Source organism: Carassius gibelio, chromosome A7 (assembly GCF_023724105.1).
Source record: "Carassius gibelio isolate Cgi1373 ecotype wild population from Czech Republic chromosome A7, carGib1.2-hapl.c, whole genome shotgun sequence".
NCBI lineage: Eukaryota > Metazoa > Chordata > Actinopteri > Cypriniformes > Cyprinidae > Carassius > Carassius gibelio.
In genome coordinates, this window is record NC_068377.1 from 33,972,154 (window position 1) to 33,997,880 (window position 25,727).

Consider the following 25,727-nt stretch of genomic DNA (forward strand, 5'->3'; position numbering starts at 1 on the left):
TTAAGTTACAAAAGCTGTGACATGGGAACAGAAGCCTTTTTAGAAGCAAACGCTCATCTAAACTTCGGCCTTTTGGGTGCTGACTAATTTTACAGTCATTAATTAATGCAGGATATTACAGAACCCTATAAGACCATGCATTTGAAGTTTGCTCTTAGTCTGGAGGTCCAAAAAAAAACATTTTGGAGGTGCATTACATGTATACTTGCATTCAAAAGTTTGGGTTGGTAGGATTTTTCAAAAGTCTCATGCTTACAAAGGCTGCATTTATTTGATAAAAAAAAAAGAATGCATTAAAAACATTCCTATGATGCAAAGCTGCATTTTCAGCATCATTGCTCCAGTCTGCAGTGTTTCATGATCCTTCAGAAATCATTCTAATATGAATGACACTTGAAAACAAGGCTACAACTTTATCATCAATGATTCTTTGGGCAATTTTACTTCCAGCCAACTTGAGTCTGCATGCTTATATAATGTTGTTTTTTTTGTATGTTTTTATTTTAGCTAAAAAAGAGAGAACAATAACAATGCATGACCTCTTAGCTTCCATACAACAGAAAACATGCTATTTTTACAAACTTTTTGCTATATAATTTCAGTGCAAAAAAAAAAAAAAGTCTAGACAAAAAGTTCTTTATGCAAAAATCAACATCAAAGTGGCATTGCATCGTATAATTATTCTGCTTGCAATGAAACACTGTATTAATTTTCCTTTGTTCAAAACTTTTGTTACTGTAAGTCAGCCTGGGCCATGTTATCATACAGACTCTATTCAAACTTATAATTATATATAAGTTATAATTTTAGCCTCGGGAGTGCTATCTGTTTTTAATTATTATAAACCATATACTTTTTAAGAAAGTAAAGGAAAAAGTTTAAAAACTCACACTGATTTATACTGACAGGATGTTCAGTATTCAAAGTGTAGCCAACAGCGAAGACATCACTGTAAAAATCTGCATTCTGAATTGCACTTGGTCTTGTTTCTGTTCTGATTGATCTTCTATTTGTCCATCCGTGCTGCATATCATTTTTGCTGCCATGCAAATGCTGGTATTTCCTTCAGGAAACACAAAGGCTTGAGATGTGTACACTAACACAGACTCTGATTCTGCACCGCGATAGCTCTCATCATTGACGTTATGAGCATTGTGGAACCTCTATTAAATTAAGTGACCTATCAATGGATGCAGAACACTGTTGAGGGGGAAACACAGTCTTGATTCAGTGTGGAAAACAAATGATTTCTCCACCTCTAGAGCACTCTTCACGATCACGTCCCCCTCTCCTGTGACAACCGTGACAACACACCATGACGATCACAGAAATTGCCTATTATAGATGACAGTTCCGCTAAAGTTAATGCACAAAATGCCCCAGTGTTTTCAAAAACATATTGCACAGGTCAAACAGAAGTCTATGGAAGACTGGGATATAGAGCGTGGATAATCGGGATCAGGATAAATGCACGTACATATATACATAAATGCATGTATGGAAACAGGTGCTTACACAATACTGAAATTTTGCATAAGCTAGGACAATATATATTTGTATTATTTTGTAATTGATACTTTTATTCAGCAAGGTCACTTTAAATTAATGGTCCTATTAATATCTAATTGTACCAGTGGTCAATAACCTCTCGCTCTATCAAATACAGCCATTTTGTTTAATCATGAACAGGGCATTACATACCAGAATGGAGCCAGTGATTGTTGTCTCAAAGTCCGAGCAAGCTATAGCATTATGATAAAACATTACAAAAGCAAACCTTTCAAAACAAATTGCACAATAACTGAACGTCCAATCTCTTTCTGGTTTCCTTGGCTGATCCAAAGTTTCTCTTCTGGGAGAAGTTTTAGCTGAGGATTTCTTCTCCTCTAGAATGATCCACAAATAAAAGCCCAGAATAAACCAAACATGTCTGTAATGAGAATTCTGATAATGGTGTTCTGGAACTATTTCATCTCACTAGTTCACAATTTACTGCATACAAACTGTTTTTATATAATCTACATGTGCTCACCCAAATCATTATCAAAGCACGTCCAGACCACGTCAGATTCTATTATGTTTAATTGTGTTAGGGCAAGAGGGACTAAGCCATTTCACTAGCATGAAATTGATTTAGTGCACTGCCTTTAGGGGGCCAATAATGACCCTTCGTCTCTGCATGACACACACCTTCATCTCCATTTCATACAGCCTTAAGAGGGAGAGAACCGCGTTTATCAATGTCCCCTATTCCCTATATAATAGAGTTGAGATGAGCAGTATCTGTCTGGAGAACAGCATTGAGAGGTTAAGTGATTTAACTATGCAGTGTTATCTAGTATGTTGGGGAAAAAAAGAGGTTCTTTACAGCAGCTCATTTACAGAAAAAAAATCTATCCACAGGTTACTACAAACAGAGACCATACTATAAACAGAAAAAAAGAAAAAATACCACGGTTGTAAGTATTTCTGAATTGAATTTAGAACACATGTACATATATTTTTAATGTTAAATGCTTTTAAATCAGCTGAATTTTAATTGTGTTAGAAAAAAGGATACCTAATTGCAATTTAAATTTCAAAGATGGATGTCAAACTTGATGGATGGATGAATGGATGGATGGATGGATGGATGGTCGGAAGCAATGAATGGATGGATGATTGGATGGACAGAATAAAAAGGATGGACAGATAGATAATTGATGCTAGATGGATGGATGGATGGATGGATGGATGGATGAAAGAGTCGATGGATGGATGGACATATAGATGGATGAATTGAAGGGTTTGATGGATTTTAACAGATGTCAAATGTCAAATTTCATCAGATGGATGGATGGATGGATGGATGGATGGTCGGAAGCAATGAATGGATGGATGATTGGATGGACAGAATAAAAAGGATGGACAGATAGATAATTGATGTTAGATGGATGATTGGATGGATGGATGGATGGATGGATGGATGAAAGAGTAGATGGATGGATGGACATATAGATATAAGTCCTCTTCCTATGATAAAAAAAATCCAGTATGCTGATTTTTAAAAAATCTTTATCATATTCTAAAAAAAAAAAAAAGTATATATATATATATATATATATATATATATATATATATATATATATATATATATATATATATATATATATATATGCAGAATTTACTTTTGATGCATAGAGTGTTCTGAGTGGTTGCTTATCCCATTCCAAAAGCTACTCTCTATTACATGGCTCGAAAGACCTTTTCAATGTAAGTCTTTGGGCTTTCTTCTGTTTCATAGTACACATAATGCAAGTCTGGCCTCACTTTTCCACTTGAATTGAGATATCATTCATCTTTGTAGTGCAAACAGTGTGGGATGAGTAATGAGTCAAAGTTTAACACTTTTTCAGGTTTCAGGTTTGTTCAAATGCTTTAGCAAACACCACTTATAATACCAAATACTGCTACAGTCAGGCATGGTGGTTTCACAATGGCACTGTGTGAGAGCTGGGGAGCAATTGAGCAACAAATGAACCTGAAACAATGATCAAATATGAGATGAGTAAGGATTTTTTGGAACACAGGTGTTTTCTATCTCAAGAGGGGAATATGTTCATTTTTATTACCAAAATGATGTGATTACAGATACTAGTCCGGTCGCAGGTAGGGCAGGGATATGGTTGAAACCCCAAAGTGCATTAATTCAATGGGGAAAGTATCCTTTTAAACCCCCATCTTAATGGAGTGAAGTGCTTTTCAAAATTGAAAAATAGAGCTGAATGGCCCGGTTCCACTGTGAATGAGGAGGGGAAAAGGCAGCGGGTCCTTGCTGTGATTTTGACATCAGAAAACGGCTATTGTCCTGAATCAGCGACAGCTTCACTATGTCTTTGTACGTGGCCTTCTGTCAAAGAAACTGCATGTCAGGGTCACTGCAGACATGCGAGCGGGTGTCTTCACATGTGAGCTGTTGTTCTATGTGTGGCTCCATTGACTGCTTCATTGGCTCGGGCAAGGTGAGTCAGTCAGGCATGAAATCTTTGGGTTTGATGATGTGTGCCAAACAGCCCTTGGCTTATTGCAGTAATGTTGCCGAGGAAGGTTTAAGCCCTTGTGACAGTGATGATAGGATCTTAATAGGCAGGTGAGCTATCAGGGCAAAGAGCGGAGGGAGGCAAAGCGGAGGGTTTTTGCGGTGAAGCTAAAATAAACTCTGTCACATGCAGTTAGTTACCGTCGTGAGCTATGACTCAGTCTTCCTCCCAAATATTTGGCAAAAAGCAGATCTCATGGCATTTCAGATGTCTGACATGACATTAAGATATGAACAAGCATATATATAAGGTACACTATCATTAAAAAGTTTGGGGTTGTTAAGTTTTTGTTTTCGGTTTAATTTTTGAAAGAAATTAATACACTTGTTCAGAAAGGATGTGAAAGTACAGATGATTTCAATATCAAATAAATTCTGTTCTTTTAAACTTCCTATCAAATCGGAAAAATTGTTTCTACAAAAATATTGATTCATCATTGATAATAATAATAATTTATGTTTTTTAAGCAGCAAAAATTCAGCTTTGCATTTCAGAAATAAATTACATTTTAAAATGTATTCAGACAGAAAAGAGTTATTTAAAATTGTAATAATATTCCTTAATTTTTTTAATTAACAAATTACTGTTTTTATTATATTGTTTGATCCAATAATAAATGCAGCCTCTGTAAGAATAAAATACTTCAATAACACTTAGTTATTGTAACACAATAACAATAACACACTAAAGTATTTGTCAACATTAGTTTAGCATTTGTAATATACATTTCTATATTTACATACATTATTAAAAGCACAAGTTGTAACTGTTGTACTTGTATTAACTAATATTAACAAAGGCTAATAATTACTGTAAAAAAAAAATTTTGTTCATTATAAACTAATGCATTTTATAATGTTAACTAAAAAAAAGACAAAAACTTGTGAAAATCATTGCCAGATATGCAGGTGTGTACTTGCATACATTCTTTGCACTTCCATTAACCTATTTAGGATGATAACATCACAGACTGACCTCTTGGCTCAATAAATTAAATACAAACTTCAATGCTTCTTGTTTTGCAGTGTTCCAGGAAAGTAAAGCAGATAAAATATTTTAACTTTTAAATGTATCATTATTTGGAATGTATTGTTTTTAAAAACAAAAAACAGAAGCCCTAGAGCACAACATCACATCCTGATGGATGCGGATTATCCTAAATGCAGTAGTGCATACCCGCAGTTAGTAATTATCATAATACCCATCCAAAACATCTACATACTGTGTGAGTGCTTTCCGCCTAACTTCACAGTCTGCAAATGTATGCCTTATGCTCTATAAAAACTTGAAGCACATGAAGCATACATATATATAAAAAAAACTTACATTTTAAATTTTATGGATCAAGATTCTTGAATAAAAACACAAATCTGATTATATTACAGATCTGAGGCTGGACAAAATATCTGATTATAATTCAGATAAAGCCTCAAGCTCTCTTAAATAATCCTCCCCTGACAGGAAATGAATGCATTATGTGGAACTGAATTTAATAAAACATCTTAAATATCCCCAGCGGAAATGTTGCAAGGAGAAATGCTTGAAAACAACATTTCTTGTGTACTTTCTTCTTGGTAATCCAAATCAATTATCTGTTTTGTTATTGGCATTTTGATTCATAGCAGACAGGAACTGATTAAAAGAAGTTTCCCTAACCAAGATCAGGAACTTATGGAAGCAAAAACCAAAATCTGTTGATCATTATAAAGGCAGCCATGCAATGTTTTCTTCCTTGCCACAATTTTGTAATACAGAATATTTTACAGAAAATGATTGCCATCCCAATGCAAAAGTGTATATTTACTTCCATGCACATAACCTTTAGAAACAATTACCATCTGACTAGTCCATTTAGTATTGAAGACTACTAGACTACTGGTAAAAATTGATAATGCACTTAAATTAAGAATTTCCCTCTCTTGATATTTACACACAATAACCACAAAACATCAAAATGAAGACTGAGCCAGATTATGAAGCTTTACCATTAACAGAAGTGCCCTGAATGGCTTGAAAGGGAAGAAAAGCCTGCTGAAAGTTGAGCGGCACAACACCTGTTCATGATTTTATGATTTAATAGCAAGGGTCCAAACACCAAAAGCGAAAAATGCACACACACACACACAAAATCAGGTATTACTTGCTGCCTCAAAATACTCTGTGATCAAACTCCAACGGCAAAAAAAAAGGCTCCCGAATGATTGAATGAGGCAAAAATCCAATACAGCTCAATCTGAGGTAATGGCTGCCTAAGACCTCCAGCTGATCTGAAGAGAAAAACAGTACAAGTGGTGTATTGTGGGAAGGCCAGCATGCTGAAAAGGGCTCATATTGACGTCACGCTTTGAGTGTCAATCCTTTTATGCCTCTTCAACCTTGCCAACGATCGTGAAACATAATGAGCCGTTCCTCTCGGAGTGAACAGAACTCATAATTTCTGTCTCTCGCAGGACTGTCACAACAAAGTGAGAGAGCGTTTCATGTTATGACACATATGAGGAAAGAGCAGGTCAAGGGGCTTACGCATAAACTCAATGTGTTCATGTAGGTTTAGGAGAACAATCTTTGAAAAGCGAAGATGGATGTGAGGTCAGCAATGCGGATGGGAAACAAAAGATAATTTCCTGAAATTTGTTTGCTCTTTGACATATTGCCTCGGACACACAGTCATTATTCAAAGACTGAGTGAAATGAGGGCAACTCTGGGATAAGATGGCAGTCTCAGGTTTATAAATGTGATGGAGTAAAGAAAAGGTAGTTGTAACACTTTTTAGTTTGAGTTATTTGTTAATGTTTAGTTTAAACCCTTGAAGGTTTGCCTCTTTCAACTGTTAGGACATGTCTGCAGTCATTTCCAATGCCAATTAAATGTATAACTATGCAAACATTAATGGAAGCAACAATAATGTAATGTTTAGGATCAAATAATGTACTTAATGAAATAACAATTCAAACCAGAATTTACAAAGTCATTTTTATATAGCCAACTTACATTTAACATTGCTGTGTAAGTGTAAAATGATTACTTATGTTACTTAAAATTGTAAAATGTGTTACAATTATTATTGTTACCGTGATCTAAAATGACTCGTATCGTCATATGTTTTTTTTTTTTTGTGGTACTGCCCACCTCAACTACAAACGTAGGCCTGAATATTAAACCGGATCTCTGAAAACACTGGCTCCACAGTGATTTCAACTATAATATTAGCGGAGGAAGTCAGGCTAACCAAAGAAAGGCAAACTCGCAGGCATTTCCGCCAACTGCCGTCCCAAGGTCTGAGACCGGAGGATGCATTCAACTCAAATTCTATTCACACAAACCCACACAGCACAAACCAAACCCTATCTGACTCATGACTTGCCAGACCATGTCTAAAAGCAGGCTCTAAACATAGCCTAAAACCAAAGCCGAGAACTCCTGTTATGTTACAGAGTGCCTTGAGATGATTGACAACTGAAAGACTGAGGAAATCTATTGTGCTGCTTCAAGAAAGGATGAAGAGAATTGAGAATACTTAGATTTTTACCTTAAGACACATTAAGACAAAACTATTTCCATCCAACCACCTGTCGTAAAGAGACCATTGTTCACAATCCAATCAATTCCCCATGGATAAAATTCCATCCAGCCACATATCCACTCACTTTCCTGAAAATATGGAGCAAAAAGTTGCCTTTATTTCAACATATAGCAAAATAATCGAGTCATACCTTTTATCCCAAATTTGTTGCGCCTGCTGTATTTGTTGATGAGGACGAAAATCACAATGAGGAATACAAAACCAAAGCCAGCCAGACCAACAGCAATCGACATCTACAGGAAAAGCAATACAGCAGTCAATGACATACGTCTGCTGAATTTGAATTTAAAGGAGAACTTTAGCCTTTTGCTTTTAAAGACATCTTACTCCAAATGAATCTTCTTCAGGACTCTTCGCCTCATCTTCAGATGTTGGAGCTAAGGGGAAAAAAAAACAAAAAGACACTGCACAATTAAAGAGGCCAAAAAAATGCTTTCCTTTAGACAGTGTTTTTGTTGTTAACCAAAACTTTTTTTATTTATCGCAATAAAGCTGAAATTTAATAGAAATATTAAATGTAAAACTTTTAAATATTGCACAAAATTAGATAGGTGACACTGGCAACCAACTGAAAAAAAATTGTAGCTTTAGTACAAAAATTACAAAAACCTAAACTAAAATTAAAATGAAAACTGAAAATATAAACTAGATATTAATAAATTAATAAAATATTTATATACTGTATATAATACTAAAATAATACTAGTTGTTAACACTTTTAATATGTACTGTATATAATACTAAAATAACACTAGTTGTTAACACTTTTAATATGCACTTCTTAAATGTTCATCCTTGGCTTCAGCAAACCTAAACAAGTTAAATATTTCCACCATTATTTCTTATAGGGATAAAAATAAAGCAATTTAACACACATCGACACACATCATCACACTCATGTGGATTAAGTCGTCATGTCATTAAACTGCTTGTTATAAACTTTTTGGCAGAGTAAAACAATTTATGAATATTAATGAATGACTGCTAATTTGATACCAAATTTTAAAATATCTGAATTTAAAGACATAAATCTAGTTTAATTAGATTTTTGATTCAATAACTTTTCATCCTTGGAACAACTAGGTTTGCTTCCACCAACATATTGAATTCTGTCTGTTCCTTCTAGATATGTCTATTTTCAATTCACTTCATGACTTGTACATTTTTTATGCTGCCTGAGGGGCACACTGTAAACTGTTTTGGTTCGGGAGGCTTTAGTTTGAACCCGTGTGGTTTGTTCACAGGTGTCAGGGAGGAATTGCCATTTAATTGAGTCATAATGGCAGAGGTGCAGCAGGGCTCAGATATTACCACATCACGCACCCAAGGCACGAGCTGTCCTCGCCGGACTCGAAAACAATTACACCGTCCTGAACTCTTAATGCATAGAGCTTGTATACGTGCCAAAAACATGGTGTAATTCATCAGGGCTATTCTGTAATCTACCTCTGTTTTGTATCATTAGAGGTGTCCTTTTTTTTTTTTACAGATACTAGAGAAGATTTCAATTTTGCTATGTTGAGCATTTTTGTTTGCCAACTTCTGTGTTCTTGGTGCACTTAAGAGGAGGTATTATTATGAGATACCACTCGAAAGAGGATACTCTTTTATCAAATTCTTCAATGTTGACCTTAAGATCATAGATTATGTATTTGAAGCAATATATATATGTTTTTTTAATATTTTTTTTTCAATTTTTTTTATTAGTTCAACAAGCAGAACAGGGACATGAGATGTTTTGTCTGTCTGTATTCTTTTGGTCAAAAAAAAAGAGGCACTTACTGTAATCAATCATTCCTGAAAGAACAGCATAAGTGGAGACAATAAACACATACAAAAGTTTAAAAATATAAAACATTTTAAAGCATAAAAATGTACCATTCAAATGTTTGGGGCCAATAAGACTTTTTGTTTTAGAAAAAAAAATACTTTTTATTTGATACGCATTAAAGTTATGTATCAAATATTTCAAATAAATGCTTTTCTTTTGAACTTTCTACTAACCATACAATCCTGAAAACTCTTTTAAACAATTATGATATTAAGAAAAGTTTATTGAGCAGCAAATCAGCATATTAGGATGATTTCTGAAGGATCATGTGACACTGAAGACTGAAGTCATGATGCTGAAAAACTCAGCATTACATCACAGATATAAATTACATTTGAAAATATATTGCAATAGAAAACATTTATTTAAAATTATAATAATATTTCATAATATTACAGTTTTACTGTATTTTTAAACAAATAAATGCAGCCTTGGTGAGTAGAAGTGACTTCTTTCAAAAATATTACATAATTTTACCGACCTCAAACTTTTGAACTGTAATGTATATAGATTTTACAGTGAATTATATATTCCTATCCTAAATATATATATACATATATACACATACATACACAGTACAGACCAAAAGTTTGGACACACCTTCTCATTCAAAGAGTTTTCTTTATTTTCATGACTATGAAAATTGTAGAGTCACACTGAAGGCATCGAGGGCTATTTGACCAAGAAGGAGAGTGATGGATCACAGTCACCGGACCTGAACTCAATCGAGATGGTTTAGGGGTGAGCTGGACCGCAGACAGAAGGCAAAAGGGCCAACAAGTGCCTAAGCATCTCTCAGGGAACTCCTTCAAGACTGTTGGAAGACCATTTCAGGTGACTACCTCTTGAAGCTCATCAAGAGAATGCCAAGAGTGTGCAAAGCAGTAATCAAACCAAAAGGTGGTTACTTTGAAGAACCTACAATATGACATATTTTCAGTTGTTTCACACTTTTTTGTTATGTATATAATTCCATATATAATTCCACATGTGTTAATTCATAGTTTTGATGCCTTCCGTGTGACTCTACAATTTTCATAGTCATGAAAATAAAGAAACCTCTTTGAATGAGAAGGTGTGTCCAAACTTTTGGTCTGTACTGTATATATATATATATATATATATAATATCACATATATTGTTTTGTTTATATAAGCAGGCACACATACCAAGGTATATCAAAATAAAATGAATAAATATCAGAGTCATTCCTATCAATAAATATCAATAAAACCCTCAATCCCTCAGGCTACAAAAGTAAATAAACAGTTAAATAGCTTACCCTCATCCTCAATGAACGGTGGCTCAAGAAAATAGCCGTAGATGGTTTTGGTGACTGACCCGAGGGAGTTGGAGGCTACTAGGGTGTAGTTTCCATTGTCGTAATGTGTGGGGTTCTGAAAAGTCAAGCAGCCTTCCAAGTAATCTTTGTAGTGCTCCATCTCCATGTGGATGTACTCGCTCTGCAGAATCTCACGGTCCTTGTTGAACCAGCGCAGTGTGGGATGGGGAAAGCCCCTCACAGTGAACTCAATGCAGGTGTGATGGCGCCGCTCCGGCTCGTCCAGCTTCAGTATTACTGGTGGAACTGATATCAGGAAAGAAAAACCAAGATTTACACAGATTTCTCAACCATGGTAATACACACACATACACACATACTCTTTCCACCACAACTCTCTTATATTTTTGGAATCAACACTATGGTAACAAACCAATCTAATTTTATTACCTGCAAAATGACAGTGCATACAGATAGTCCTAAATGTCAGATTTAAATAGACAGAACAGAATGGGGTGCAGTGTAAACGGAGCCTAAATGTGCTTGGAAATATGAATATCTATTCCCTTTCATTGTATGGAAAACTGAATCTCAGACATTCAGCCTAACATCTCATTTTCAGTTTCACAGATAAAAGAAAATAATACTGTACACACAACATAAGACTGACGATGGTGACAGACGACAAGAAGAGTGGGTTAATGATGATCAATTTTTATTCCTTTGATGTTAAAAGACTCAAAGATTCACTTTTTGAGAAATGCACCTGCATCGTTATTGTCAAGTAAATAGAAGGCCCACTGTTATGTTAATATGCACTATAAGTTCATGAAACAGCTCGCAATCTTGCTGTCACAGACTGTATCTTATTGTACGTTATTTAAAGGTAAACTGCATGCAAGCATATTGTCCGACACTGCACATTTGTTTGTGATTCAAATGAGAAGGCATCGTTATTGTCAGCTGCCTTCTCTCACTGAAGTGATTTGTGCTTGACTGACTGATGAGACTAGACGAGAGATATATCCCTCCTGTAGAGCAGCTCGGCACACATCCCGCCTAAACAGATGACATGTGTTTTAGAATCAGCATGCAGGAGCACCCTTGCTCTCGGCCTGTCTGCTCTCACTACTGCATGAGGCCTGTCATTTACAGATTCCTGCTGCAATCCCACTAGAAGAGAGAAAGAGAACGGGAGGGATGTGCATCCCATATGTGCATCTCATATTCCGGAGCTTTTGATCGGAATGCTAAAATCCAACGGGTGCACATTTCATTAGCATTATTAATGTGGCTAAGTGGAACAGGGCCAAACCTTTTGGCTTTGCTGACTCTGCACCCAGTTGTGATGTTTCTCAAATCCGATCATTTGGACTGATTGTCCATGTTGTCGGGTAATGAACATTATAGTCAAGAACTGGTCTACAGAGGCTTTTATTTATAAATAAATAATATAATTTATAAAATGGATATTTATTCAATTAATGTATTTTCATGTTCATATGAATTTAAATATATACTAAAAGTATATAGAAATATATATACACATACATATAATTGCATTCCGAAGACGAACAAAGCTTTTACGAGTTTGGAATGACATGGGGGTAAGTGATTGATTATAAAATTTTCATTTTGGGGTGGAGTATCCCTTTAAGCAAAACAATTTCTGACAATTTTAGTACTGATCGATCATCAAAACTGATTAAAATAATGTTTTAAAATATTCAAACGAAAAATCATGAGACTTGACAACATTAATAAATAGAAATTATTAAAACACTTTCTGCATCATGACATAATTATAATACATCATCATAACGCATTAATTATGCATGGCACACGCAGTTAAAATAGTTTTGCTATTTAAATATTTAATTCTAAAAAATTTGTGAAAAAAGAAAATTATCAGGGGCACAAGGCAGGAAGCAATGCAAAGAAGAGGAGCATAAAAAAATATCAATAGCCAATATTGATAAAAATCTATTAACTTTTTTTTTTAATTTAAAAACATTAGTGCATTAGCCCATGATGTTTATGTCGTATTTTGAAATAGCCTTTATAGAACATATTTACTTGATTGGACACCAAATTTCAACAGGATTAAAAGCTAAGTATAATATAGTTAGCTATATACAGGGTTTATAAGCTATTAGAAATCATTCCTCACTCTTCCTTAATAAAGACAAGACCCTTGTACAGTTTTTCCTTTCAGTGCCTGTATATCTTGCCAATGTCATTTCAATTTAACGTCAAAGTCATTAGTCAGCAAAATGATAAAATGTCATGCTTTTCATCTATGCAGTGTCTTAAAATCATATGTTGTTTAATGAACATGATGCCTGAGTGTCAGATCATATCTGTGTCATAAAACATTAACGCCATCAGTGAGAAAAAGTCCTCCATTACTATTAAAACATGTATAAAAGTTGCAGAGATGTTTCGGATTCAGTCCTGCCTCTGTCTAATTCTCATCTTATACCTGTTTAACACGATGCAGAGCAGGTTTATTTTTATGTATGCATTACAACCTAACACCTTCCCTAAACACATGCGCACCCTCTGATTAAATTAACACGGTCTTACAGGTTCATAGCTGTTAATTGGTGTATCATTTCATTTAGTACCTTGTTCTATTTTAAACCTGTCCGTACAGAAGTAGGGTGTTATATTTAAAGTTTGCAACATCAGTAAATGTATTTTCAATGTGACTTTGAAAGGATTCATGGACCATATTCAAATAAATGACAACAATTAATCAGCCTTTTTTTTTTTTTTTTTACATACTTTTACCCTTTTAATACACCAAAACCCCAACCTAAAATATATTATCATACCACAATCAAATTTGATTAAAATTTCTGCATTTAGTATATAATTTTATCCAAAATGACTTACAGTGCATTCAGGCTAACATTTTTTACCTAACGTGTGCTCCCTGGGTATCGAACCCACAACCTTATGCTGCTAACACAATGCTCTACCGCTTAAGCCACAGGAACACTTAAGTCTTAAAATTATGTTTCTAGCATTGCTTTAGTCAGTGACTGCTTGATTCAGTCTGATTTTCCAGACAGACTGAGTGATTTATTCAAATGAATCCATTGAGTGATTCGTTGATTAACTGCACACCACTTTGCATTGTATTTTTGTTTCATATGCACACAGTGAAGACTACACAACAGTTGTGTTTATCTATATCTTTGAAGTACACATTCTCTTTGCATACAATTCCCAAGCTCTTAACTCGACAATTATATATATATATGTTTTTTTTTTTTTTTGCTGTGCCACTGCATATCCAGAAAACACTGCTGATATCTTGACCTCTCATTTTGTTTGTAAAATGAAGCCATTCTTCGCTCAACCTGCAGCAATTACAGGACGCAGATTAAATACCATAAAAAGTAAAAGTAGCAGTTAAGGAGAATTTTATTCTTTATTATTTATTTTTTTACTTCTGGTTGCTAAATGTACTAGCATATCTTTTCTCACCAAGCTGCATAACTGGATGTCATTGCAGTATGAGTAATAGCCAACAAAATCAAGTATGAGACATGAAAACCTGTAACAAGCAATATATACGTACATAGCACAGCCAGCTGAAGGGACACATTGGTCATTCCGACCACATTCTCAGAGATGCAGGTCAGAACAAATCCGTTGTCGTCTCTGCTCACGTTGACCAGCGTCAGGTTGATGGAGTGAATGTTGGGCCAGTAGACATTTGACTGGATGGCAGACGAAAAACATTATGCTACGGTTAGACTGAAAATAAGGTTAAACGGTGTGTTTGGGGTGGGATGATTGGCACCCACCTGGTGTGTGTTGATGGAGAGAAGGCCGTTCACGGTCCAGTCCACCTCAGGTACCGGAGACCCAGAGCCATTACAGCTGAGGGTCACGTTACCCCCCTCCAGCACAGTCAGGTTACTGTGAGCAACGCTGATATCTGGCAGGTCTAGATCACAAAAAGTATTATTATGGACATTACTAGATTATACTCTTACAAGACTTTACCATAATAACCATAGTTTCTGCCAAAAATCTGACTTTTAAGTCCATAATGAATTAACTGGAATGGTATATGGTGTGAAATTTCTGAATATTTTTTTTTGTTTTTACAACCTTGAGTCCATAATGAATTAATTGGAATGGTACGAACTTTCTGATTATTTCAGTCCTTTTGATTGCTAATACAGTACCAAAGCATAATGTAGCATTTGGTGGAAAGTATGGAAAGTCAATCATTTTTGATGTTCTGTTATATATACACATTATATAGAGTTGCTTTATACTTAAATTTACTGGAAACTGGTTAAATTTCATGCCAAATTATATTTCAGGATGACAGCTGTGTACTGAAATTAAAAGAAAGCATCTATATCAGTGCTGTACCTTCAACCCAACCATTAAAAAAAGGCTTTGGTAACTGAAATAAAACTAAAAATAATTATGAAAAACTAGATGAAAAACTCACTTTGGCTGCTAACTGAAATAAATACATTTAAGTTGAAGTACTAAAATTATTTAAATAGAAAAAATAAACTAAATAATTTTAATTTAATGTAAAATACTTATATATACTGTAATGGTATAGAAATATTATTAAAAGTTCTAATAAAAAAGGGCCACTTATACATGACTAACTAGCAATTTGGGGCAAATCATAACCCCCAAATGTGCATAGTTTATACACTGGCAATTTACAAACATGTATGATTTAGTTTTTTTTTTAACATAAATAATGGATAGATAATTATTATTATATAATTATTTTTTTCTTATGTGCAATTTTGCATGAAAAAAAGAATACGAAAGAATAATAAAAAAATGGTTGCATGATTTCCCTCATAAAGATAGCAATGTAACTAACAGATCTTACCTCACTCTCCCCAATACTGCATCATAATGTGAGACAAATATTGCATCATACGAATAATATAATCTTATATAACAATATGTAGTGCATGCTTGGCCTACAGCTGTATTATTTATGAAGAAAGATGTCTTACCACAGTAGGCGATGCTCATTGATCTCAGGCGGATCTTGCTTGCGCCATTCTTGCAGTAGAGGTGCTGGGTGTGCAGGCCAGCCTCACCTCTCAGCTGCCAGAGCTGAATCCATCGGATCTCACAGCCACAGTCAAAGACGACCCCCTCCAGCCTCCTGCATCAACAACACAGCCAACCCTAGTTATACAGTCCCCAAACTCCACCATTGTCATGCTGTTTTAATTCTGAACTGGGCTTGCAAAATCAATCAAACTTTGCCTGCACTGGTTAAAAACAGCAGCTTTATGACACTCTCTCCCGGGTGATGTGGCATTGTGACCCGAAATGATTACTGAAAGGTTGTAGTTTCCTACATAGGGAAATCCATAAGCAATCAACATTATGCCCTTGAGTAAGACTCATAACCACAGGCAGCAGGGTGTTTCATTCACATGTGCTACTAAAAATAGTGGTGTGTGAACTGTATTTACATGTAGGAGTATCTGTATGAATTTTTTATATAGTAGTATAACATAAGTCATAATTATCATTTTGAGAGGTCTTAAATTTGTGGATGGAAATGCAAGAATCGTGATTCAGCCTAAAGTGATTATTAATCTTCAAAAGGCTATAATTCCTTAAATAAATGAGCGTTGCATGATTAAAGTTAAAACGCAGTGCTGTTGCGCTTTCTATATTCTCACATTTTCAAAGTAGTTCGCAATCAGTGAATACAGTGCATTTAAGAATTGATGAATTGTGACAGTGTTTACTTAGATTATTAATTTTGTAGTATGTTGGAGATTGTTGCAATAGTGGATATTTTATCTCCTTCATATTTTTGAATGAGCAGCATTCAAAATGTGTCCTGGTGCGTTTCAGACTTGTTTATAATTAAATAAATTATCTTGTAAATGTCTTTTATTGAAGAAAAACATATTATTTTATACATTTTCATTGAACTTTATTTTTTATTTTTTAATGCGTTCCTAAATTTTCCAGTTTTTCAGCTGGGAAAAAAGTGAATGTCAAACCCAGGTAAGTGCAGCCTAAGAATCTGCTAACTGACTGTACTTACTATTGCATGACATGCACTGCACACATGAGCATTTTGTCAACTGCATCTTCTACATGTCACATACATGATGCAAAACACAAACAGCATTAAAAGCATGGGTATTTGCATTTCAAAGCTGTAAAACTGGCAAGTGCACAAAGCACACGATTACCATTCCCAGCAGTGACATTCTAGATTCAGTTACAAAAACATCAGATTATTAAATGATGTTTATGCAAAACATAAGTAAAAAATGAAAAAGAAAAACACTCAAGAAACATTAGCTGAAAGCAGATCTTAATAGCTTCCAGATATTTACTTTATTTTACACCAGAAACTACCCAAGTATGTAGACGTGCTTGGGCAAGAAATTGTAAGTGCACTGTCCCTTGACAAATCTCATTCCTGACATAGCCTAGGTAATAGAGTTCCTCTATGTCTGTGACATTAAAAACAGATGCGTTATTATTCAGATAGCTAGCTATAAAGAGTTGACAGCTGAACTTAACTGCAAGATTGTGAAAAGAAAGAAGTGACTGCAGCAGACAGCCGCTTGCTTTAGTGCCTACAGAAGGCAGTTTACACTAATGCCTTGCAACACAACACATTCTTTTTGCAAATTTATGAATTATGTTCTGAAACATTATAGAAAGCAACTACATGTGAAATTGATCTTGCACAGCTATGAGAAAGTTTCTAGAGTACAAAAACGTTCAGATATTTTTTTTTTACTGCAAAACAAAACAATTTTATGTAAACAAACTACATATACATACTACCATTCAAACACTTGGGGAATGTTTCAAAGAAATTAATATTATCTAGCAAGGATGCATTAAGCTGATAAAAAGTGATGGTAGACTTAATCATTATTTATTAAAAAAAAAATCTATTTCAAGTAAATGCTTCTACTTTCTACTCATTAAATAATTAACAGCACAACTGTTTTCAAGATAAATAATAATAATAATAAAATATTGAGCATTAAATCAGCATATTAGACTGATTTCTGAAGGACCATGTGACATTGAAGACTGGAGGAATGATGCTGAAAATTCAGCTCTGCATCACAGGAATACATTTTACAATATATTACATAACCGATTTTCTAAAACTAATGAACTCTTCCATAAAGTGCATAGTATGCTGACAAACAGGAATGTGATAACATACAAAGCTGTACTTGGTAAGTGGACACTGATTACTGGAACAATACAACATTTCACTTTATGATAAACACAGTCGCAGTGGCTGAATGGAGAGAAAGATGAGGCGCTCACAACGTGATGAACTGTATATCATTACCCACAGGCTTTGATCTCAGCGTGAAACTTTAGTCCATTAATCTGTATGCTCGGGTTGGAAAATACGCTACTGTATGTTTTCAGAGCCCTTCATTATTTTGCAAATCCCTTTCTGCAAACTTCCAGGAGCCAGGTCACCCGCAAGAACAAATTCATCTGTACAGTGCGGAATGAGCTGACAAGTAGAATGGCCAAAACGATTTGAATGTGATTTTAAGAGAAATATGAAACCGTGACTTCATGAAGTATACTAACAAGTTGTGAGAGATACTGACAACAACAAAAAAAGATGTTTTGTTTTCTAAGGCATCATTTACGCTACCAGGAATAACCCAGCGGCAGCCAATGGGGGGCCTGACTCTCATCAGAATGACTAACAGCCCATAACATGATTATGCACGCTGATGAGATTTAGTTGGGCATATGCACCTGAAAACTATTGAGAAATTAAACTGTAAAATGCAACTCCTCATAATGTAATGGGATATATATATATATATACACAAGTATTAGTATTAGTATTAGTATTTATTTATTTTTTGAAGAATAAAACAAAACCAGATCAAGATTTTACATTAGACTTTAAGTGGAGACCCAACATACTACTGAATTTGCTTAAAAGTAAAAGTATTTTTTTATGTTTTAATGTGGTTTATCATTTGTTTTCTGTATTTCAGTATTTTCATGATTTTCTCTGCTATCTGTGACCCTTAACAGACCTGTGACCCACCAGTTGAGAATCACTATCTGAAAGTCTAAATTCTCAATTCTTATTCCAAACCCTCAGGCTGATATTATATTACAATGACTGTTAGGATGGATTGACTTGGTCTGAAAATCAATAATGCCTGTGAATCTCATCTAGCTTTGAAGATTACACCATTATAACTGATACCAATCCACACCATTCATCTCCATAATACATGCAATTTGTTCAGTGTTTTACTCACAATTTTACTCAGACAGAGGACAAACTCAGACCTTATGCTGATGTTTTATGTCTGCAAGTGTTTGTATACTAAGTGTCCTTGAAGACAATGACTTTGTCGGCTTTATTGCTATGCATTTTTTTCATTTTCATTTTAAGTGCAGTTTAACCATATGATCAATCATTTTGATGGCACGTCATGCCAGTGGTGAAAAAGTATATATGTTTTATTTTTGTAAGAAAATGACCAGTTGTTTCACTAGATAAGACTTTTATTCCTCGTCTGGGATCGTGTAGAGCCCTTTGAAGCTGCACTGAAATGCCAATTTGGACATACAACCCATTGGTTGCCATTGAAGTCCATTATATGAAGAAAAATCCTGGAAACTTTTCCTCAAAAACCGTAATTTCTTTACAACTGAAGAAATCTTGGAAGACATAGGGGTCAGTAAATTATCAGGAAATTGGCAAACTAAATAACATAATTTAATGAAGCATAGCATTAGATCTGGCAGGTCAGATCAGTCAAGCTTGCATCGGCTGACTCCACGTCTACCTATAGAAATATAACGCCTATCACAGCATTCCTATGTAGGGTCTATTCAGTATTATTCAGCAGCCTTTTCACTTTGCTCAAGAGCTAATTACCCTCCCCCATCCCCAGCTCCTCCTTTCATCCAACAGTCGGGACTTGACTTTCTGATTCCTTATTGAATCAGACTCATTTTTAATGAATTACGTTGTTATATTAAAGTGTCATTAAGAACAATAATGACATTTGCTAAATGTGGTTGTATTCTGTTTATCCTAAGGGGTTTAATGCTGCTCTCCCTGCTCTTATCCATGCTAGGCTAAATGGATGGGCAGGGAATTTTTGCCCAGAACAGAACAAAACCACCAACCTAAACTGTATGTTAATTGTCAATCATCTTTGACAATAGTGGTTCTGACAGAACTATAGATTCCCCCCTTAAAAGCAATAACAAAAGAGCTAACCGTAATAACTATAAAGATTTTACATCCACTATAGAAATCTCCATGACTTTGATTAATTTCTATAGCTTTCCCAGGTCTGAATATTATAATTTCCCTCATATTTACAGATTATTCCTTAAAGAGTTATTCCAGTAATGGCCTTTGATCTTTCAATATTAGCTCATAATGGCACATTTTAGAGTTGCAGTTGAACACTTATTAAATTCACTAGTAAATTATCTTTCATTTCAGCACTGAACTGTGCTGAAATGATCTCTAAAAGCACCCACCTGGTAAATAAATTCACCACAACCGTGAACACAATCAGAATCTGGTAAAACTAATTTCCTAGAGGAAAGATTTGGAGAAATGACAGGAGTTGTTTATGTTATCCACGATATCCACATGAGTGAAGACAGGAAAAGGCAGCAATGTGCACAATCCCCGAATCCCCCCCAAAAAAACTGAAATGAAAGGCCAAAAAATGTGCATTATAAAAAATTAAGCAGGACATATGTCAGCTGCTCAAGTTGTGTTCAGCAACAACAAAGAACGAAGACGGGACATGTCAAATTCTAAAGAATTGAATAGTTTTGTCATTTTAAATGCAACACGACGACACCATGTCATCTCTCACAATCAATAAACAAACTCATCACTTTATGTACATGCAGATTGCTCAAATATTCATGACAAATAAGAAAATGAGGTCAGGCTCCCAGCAGACAAGACCAATACATTTCACTGCCATGGCTTAATTAACCAGCATGAGCAACTCGACTGTTCGCAGACATGTAAAAAGTGCTTCTGCTTCATCACTGGAGATGTTTTGCTTTGACAGAGACACAAGTCTATCAGAAGATGGGAGCAGGGGGTGCACAAACAAATTAGTTGACAGTAAAGTGCTGAAAACATTTCTAATGAACACAGCGATGCAATCGAACATCAAGCCTGCATTTCAGAGTCCAATTTGGCAGCCGAGTGCTGCTTATCACAGAAAATCTACACAGAGAGAGTTTTGAGATTTATTTTGAATTGATTAATTATTGCTTGGTCTGTTTTTATGAGCCTGTCCTCCAACAAAAAAACAACCATATAGGTTGTTTGTGCAAGCACCTTATTACGACCTATATTTACGTTTGAAAGTTAAGCGTAAAAATAATGACAGTATCGCGTTGCGTCTGTCGTCATGAAATGACGTATTACGTCATTACCAATCAAAACGCACATTTATTTAAATGCAATGTGTGGACTTTTTACACCAATCTCACAGTAATTCGTACATATTTGACAAGAAGGCTTTTTCGTTCGAATGACCACACCTAACCCCACCCTAAACCTAACCCTCACAGAAATCATGCTAAATCATTATTTATACAGCATATCCATTTTACGTGCACATCCGTTCTCTGGGTTTGAGCCCATGATAGCATGATTACATATCAAGGTAAAACGCAATAATCTACCAACTGAGCTACACGAAACGCAAATAAAAGAGAACAAAATATTAATATGAAAACGACCTTTTGCCAATAGGGGCGCAATTGTAGTATACGCTCTGATGGGTCGTATTTCAGGGATTTGGACAAACGACCTATACGAGCGTATTGGTTGGAGGAAAGGGTTGGTTTTTATACTGTGATTTGGCAGCTGAATTCATGTAGTCATTTTTGGAAATACTATTAACTAATGCAGGATGAACTTACAGTTCGACCAGCTGAAGGTGCTGAAAAAGCTGCCAAGAGAGTGTCGTCAGAGGGTTCTTGGACAGGTTTCTGTGCAAAAAGAAAAACAGAAAGAGGAACAGCAATTTATGATTTAGCTGTGAACAGAGGAAGCAATTAAACCAACATAACATAAGGCTTGCAACATATTTTACTCCCAAAATGTGACATTTCCTGTGAGATTTGTGACATCAGCTGAAATAGAGAGAAAGATGAAGCAAATTGTGTAGATTTAATGAAGACAAACATTTTCTTTTAGTATTTTGAAAAACATGATCTGATGAATCGAGCACAATTTTTATTTTATATTGACCGTAAAAATATAATAAATTGAAACTTCATTACACAAAAAGCTTTTAGGGGACATTACATGATTATGATAAATTTTATCTACAACAGGATAGAACTAAATATAATTTTATAAAATAAATGCTTTTTATAGTTAACAAGAAATTTACCTTAATTATAGTTACTTTCTTTCTTCTGCTGAACCTAAATGGAGATATTCTGAAGAATATTGGTAGCTAAACAGTTGCTGGTCCCCAGTGACTGCCATAGTATGGAAAAAAACTTTTGGTTACCAACAATCTTCAAAATATCTTCATTTATGTTCAGCAAAGAAACTCATACAGGGTTGAAATGATTGAAATGAAAACATTTTGTGTGAACTATTCCTTTAAGTTGAACTTACTGTTTTTAGTTGTATTCACTAAATTAAATTGAGTTTCTATATCTAGCATAGCACAAAAACAAACAATATTATTATCATTAGCACAGCTATTACTCATTGAGTTAAGAAATATACTTTATAATCTTTATTCAGTCAAATAACCACAAGCTCTACTCTTCAGCACAATGGTAAATAGCTAAATCATGTCATACAGCAGAAACTCTTTTAAAATATGAAATGTACTGTAAGTGAATTTCTGTTTACTCCAAAAAATTTGCACATTTACACACCTGATTTGGCCCTATGAAAAGCATGCTGGGAACTAAACAAGTAATTTCACTGAAAAAGTTTGGGGTAGGTAAGATTTTGCTATGATGCTGACATGGAAATAAATTACATTTGAAAAAAAATATATTAAAATAGAAAAGAGTTATTTTAATTTGCAATAATATTTCCACAATATTGCAGTTTTTTTTCCGTATTTTTATCTAATAATAGCAGCCTTGGCGAGCATAAAAGACTTTCAAATAAATTATAAATTTTTAAATTTTTCAGTGTAGAATAGAAAACTCAAAGGCACCTTAACAAGTGCAGATTTTTCCCCTGCTGTTACATATTTACAAGATCGTCATGATTTCCTAGGCAAGAAGTTAAGAAAAATCTTGATACATCCAGTGTGCTTGAGTCTAATACTAACAAAAACTGTACATTTTAAAAGTGTACACAGGCTAAAATGAATATCACTCAAATATTAAAACGAAGTAAACCTTAATATTTAAACCTGTTCCACAAATACTAATTCAGTGAACACGTTCTGTCAAACACAACTTTAACGAAAGAGTTAACATGAGAGAGAGGTACTTTATGCAACAGGAAATCAGAGGGAGCCTCCATCACTGCCAAGAGGAGCTGAGAGAAAAGGAGCAGCTGCAGGGGCCGCTCAGCCAAATCAATAAAGAGAACTTGAGCAGTTCGCCGTCTACAAATTCAGTAGATGCAATGAAAGACTGCAGGTTTTAAAAGCCAACAAATTCAATACAAAGAGGTGGTCTGGGACTGGAAAATGGCTTTTAACTAACAAAGCCAGAGGCATGATATGTGGTAGGGAGCATTAAATAAATCTAGTGGCTATAAAGAAAGATGGACATCCATGATATGGAGAAAAAATAGAGCAGATGTCAGAGAACGGATCTCTAATTCAACTTCAATCATATTAAACATAAATATTGGTCAAAATGGAAATATAATATGTTTTTATTAATGCATTTATTTTTATTTTTTTTCAGTGCAAAATATGGTTTTAAATGGACCTTGGTCTGAAACCTTTCAGTAGATCTGTTCCTGTCTATCTCAAATATAGCAAATAATACATTTAAGGAAGCACTCAGAAGGAACATATAGCCCTTATCTTTCCCTAAAAGTAGAGAAGACTTTTACAGGTTTATCAGTGGAAAAAGATAATGTTTTATCATTTACAGAGCATCTGGCTCAATGATTTAAAGCTTCTGCTTTCATATAAAATAATCAGCAATGAAATGATTGCTGATATGTACAGTAGAGTTCAAAACATTTGGGTCAGTAAGATATTTTTACATGATACTTTTATTCAAGAAGGGAACGTTAAATTAATCAAAAGTGTCAGTAAAGAGTTTTATAATCTTACAATCTTTTAACTTGCTATTCATCAGACAATTTTTGTCATCAAACAATTCTGAAAAAAAAATATGTATCACTGTTTTCACAAAAATAGTGTTTTGAAGAGAAGAGAAGAGAAGAGAAGAGAAGAGAAATTTAAATGTTATTAAAGCTATTTTGAATAATATTGCACAATATTACTATTTTTCTATTTATTATATACTGTAACTCATCTTATTTGCGATACAGAATACTCAAATTGTACAGCTTGATTATAAAGATCAGTCATACATGTTTTGCACAAGTGCATGATTAAATAGGAAGAATCTCACAAAATTACACTCAAGAAGAGACCCAAACCACATTTAGAAACAGAATATCATTAAGACTTGCAGATGGCCTCTTTTAACTTTGACCAGTAAGCAGCCACATAGCATTTTTTCCCCTAGAAATCTGCTCTTTCGAGAAGCACACAGCTGTGAGGTGGCTGGAGTGGTGGATGCATGTCTTATAAGAAGCTATTTTGACTAGACGACTGGCATATTCTCAGGGTCATTAGAAACTCTTATGAGTTTTATAACAAGCACTGCTCGCTGCCAAAGCCTGTCGCCATAGCAACAAGCTCTCTGATGCGGTCTGATGCATGGGGAGGGGCTTTGTTGCCGCTGTGTGCTTTAAAGTGTCAACACCCACAACACACACTCAAAAACACACACGCTTACACTCTGACAGAAGCCTTTGACCATTAGTCCGTTTTTATTTGAAACTCATAGTAATTCAAGCATTCAGTTTCTGCTTCAAGAGCTTCTGATGGAGTCTTATTAAAATGTGTTGCATAAGTCAATCTGTGTAATTGCACATCTTTGTGGGTGTTACTTAAAGGTGAAGCATATGAAAGTGTTATTTTCAGTATCTCTGTAGTGTTATAAAAAAAAAACAGCCTGACATAACAACATGGGATCATCAAATGACTCTTAACATCAGAATGTATGTGCGGTTTAAGATAATTTTATCTTAAATATTATAGATTGAATAGCTTATTCGTTATAAGTCGGCAAGGGATTGTTTACCTGAAGCTAATCTATTACAAAATATTTTTCTTTAAAAGAAACTTTGCTTTTCATTGTGGGGGTCCAAAATAGTTTGTTAGCATCTTATCCAGAGTCTCTGCAAAGCCATGCACATTGTGACAAAATCACAAAACAGTCTGAGATGAAATATGCCACATAAATGAATAAAGTCGGACTGAAATGATCAGGCACTGTTAAAAATAAGGTTCAGCTGCTCGTTTCTAACATCGGGATTGTTTAGAAGGATATGCAGAGTGACAGGTGCTACACACAGTTAGAAATAGCACAAGGTTTGGCAGACTTTTCTATATTTTTTGATTTGATGTTTAGGAATAACATCTCTATGCTTTCTGTTTTTAACTCACCATGTCCAGACCAGCCAAATGTCTGTACAAGCTGATCAGCTACTCCTTAATATAACGTAGAAATTAGAATTTTAAGCTGCTTTGCATCGTGAAAAGCGCTGTACAAATAAGCTTGAATTGAATTGAACTGAATTGTACAAAAAAACATCATGTAACTACACATGTGTTAAAAGGAATAGTTCATACAAAAATTAAAACTCTAAGGTGCAGAGTTTGTTTCTTCACTGG

The 25,727-nt window shown here is 34.7% G+C and overlaps 1 protein-coding gene across 2 annotated transcripts in view; it reads right to left on the reverse strand.

Moving 5' to 3' along the window:
• LOC128017335 (NT-3 growth factor receptor-like) overlaps positions 1–25,727 on the reverse strand; it is a 90,403-nt gene that overhangs the window by 33,711 nt on the left and 30,965 nt on the right. Inside the window, exons 4-11 of one of the 2 annotated variants that reach the window (XM_052602685.1) lie at positions 21,742–21,810; positions 15,792–15,946; positions 14,595–14,737; positions 14,366–14,507; positions 10,777–11,082; positions 9,446–9,460; positions 7,991–8,040; positions 7,794–7,896 (exon numbers count right to left, since the gene is read on the reverse strand). In XM_052602685.1, coding sequence (XP_052458645.1) covers positions 7,794–7,896; positions 7,991–8,040; positions 9,446–9,460; positions 10,777–11,082; positions 14,366–14,507; positions 14,595–14,737; positions 15,792–15,946; positions 21,742–21,810 — 983 coding nt within the window. The remainder of the gene's footprint in view (positions 1–7,793; positions 7,897–7,990; positions 8,041–9,445; positions 9,461–10,776; positions 11,083–14,365; positions 14,508–14,594; positions 14,738–15,791; positions 15,947–21,741; positions 21,811–25,727) is intronic. The other variant, XM_052602686.1, reaches the window with a different exon arrangement.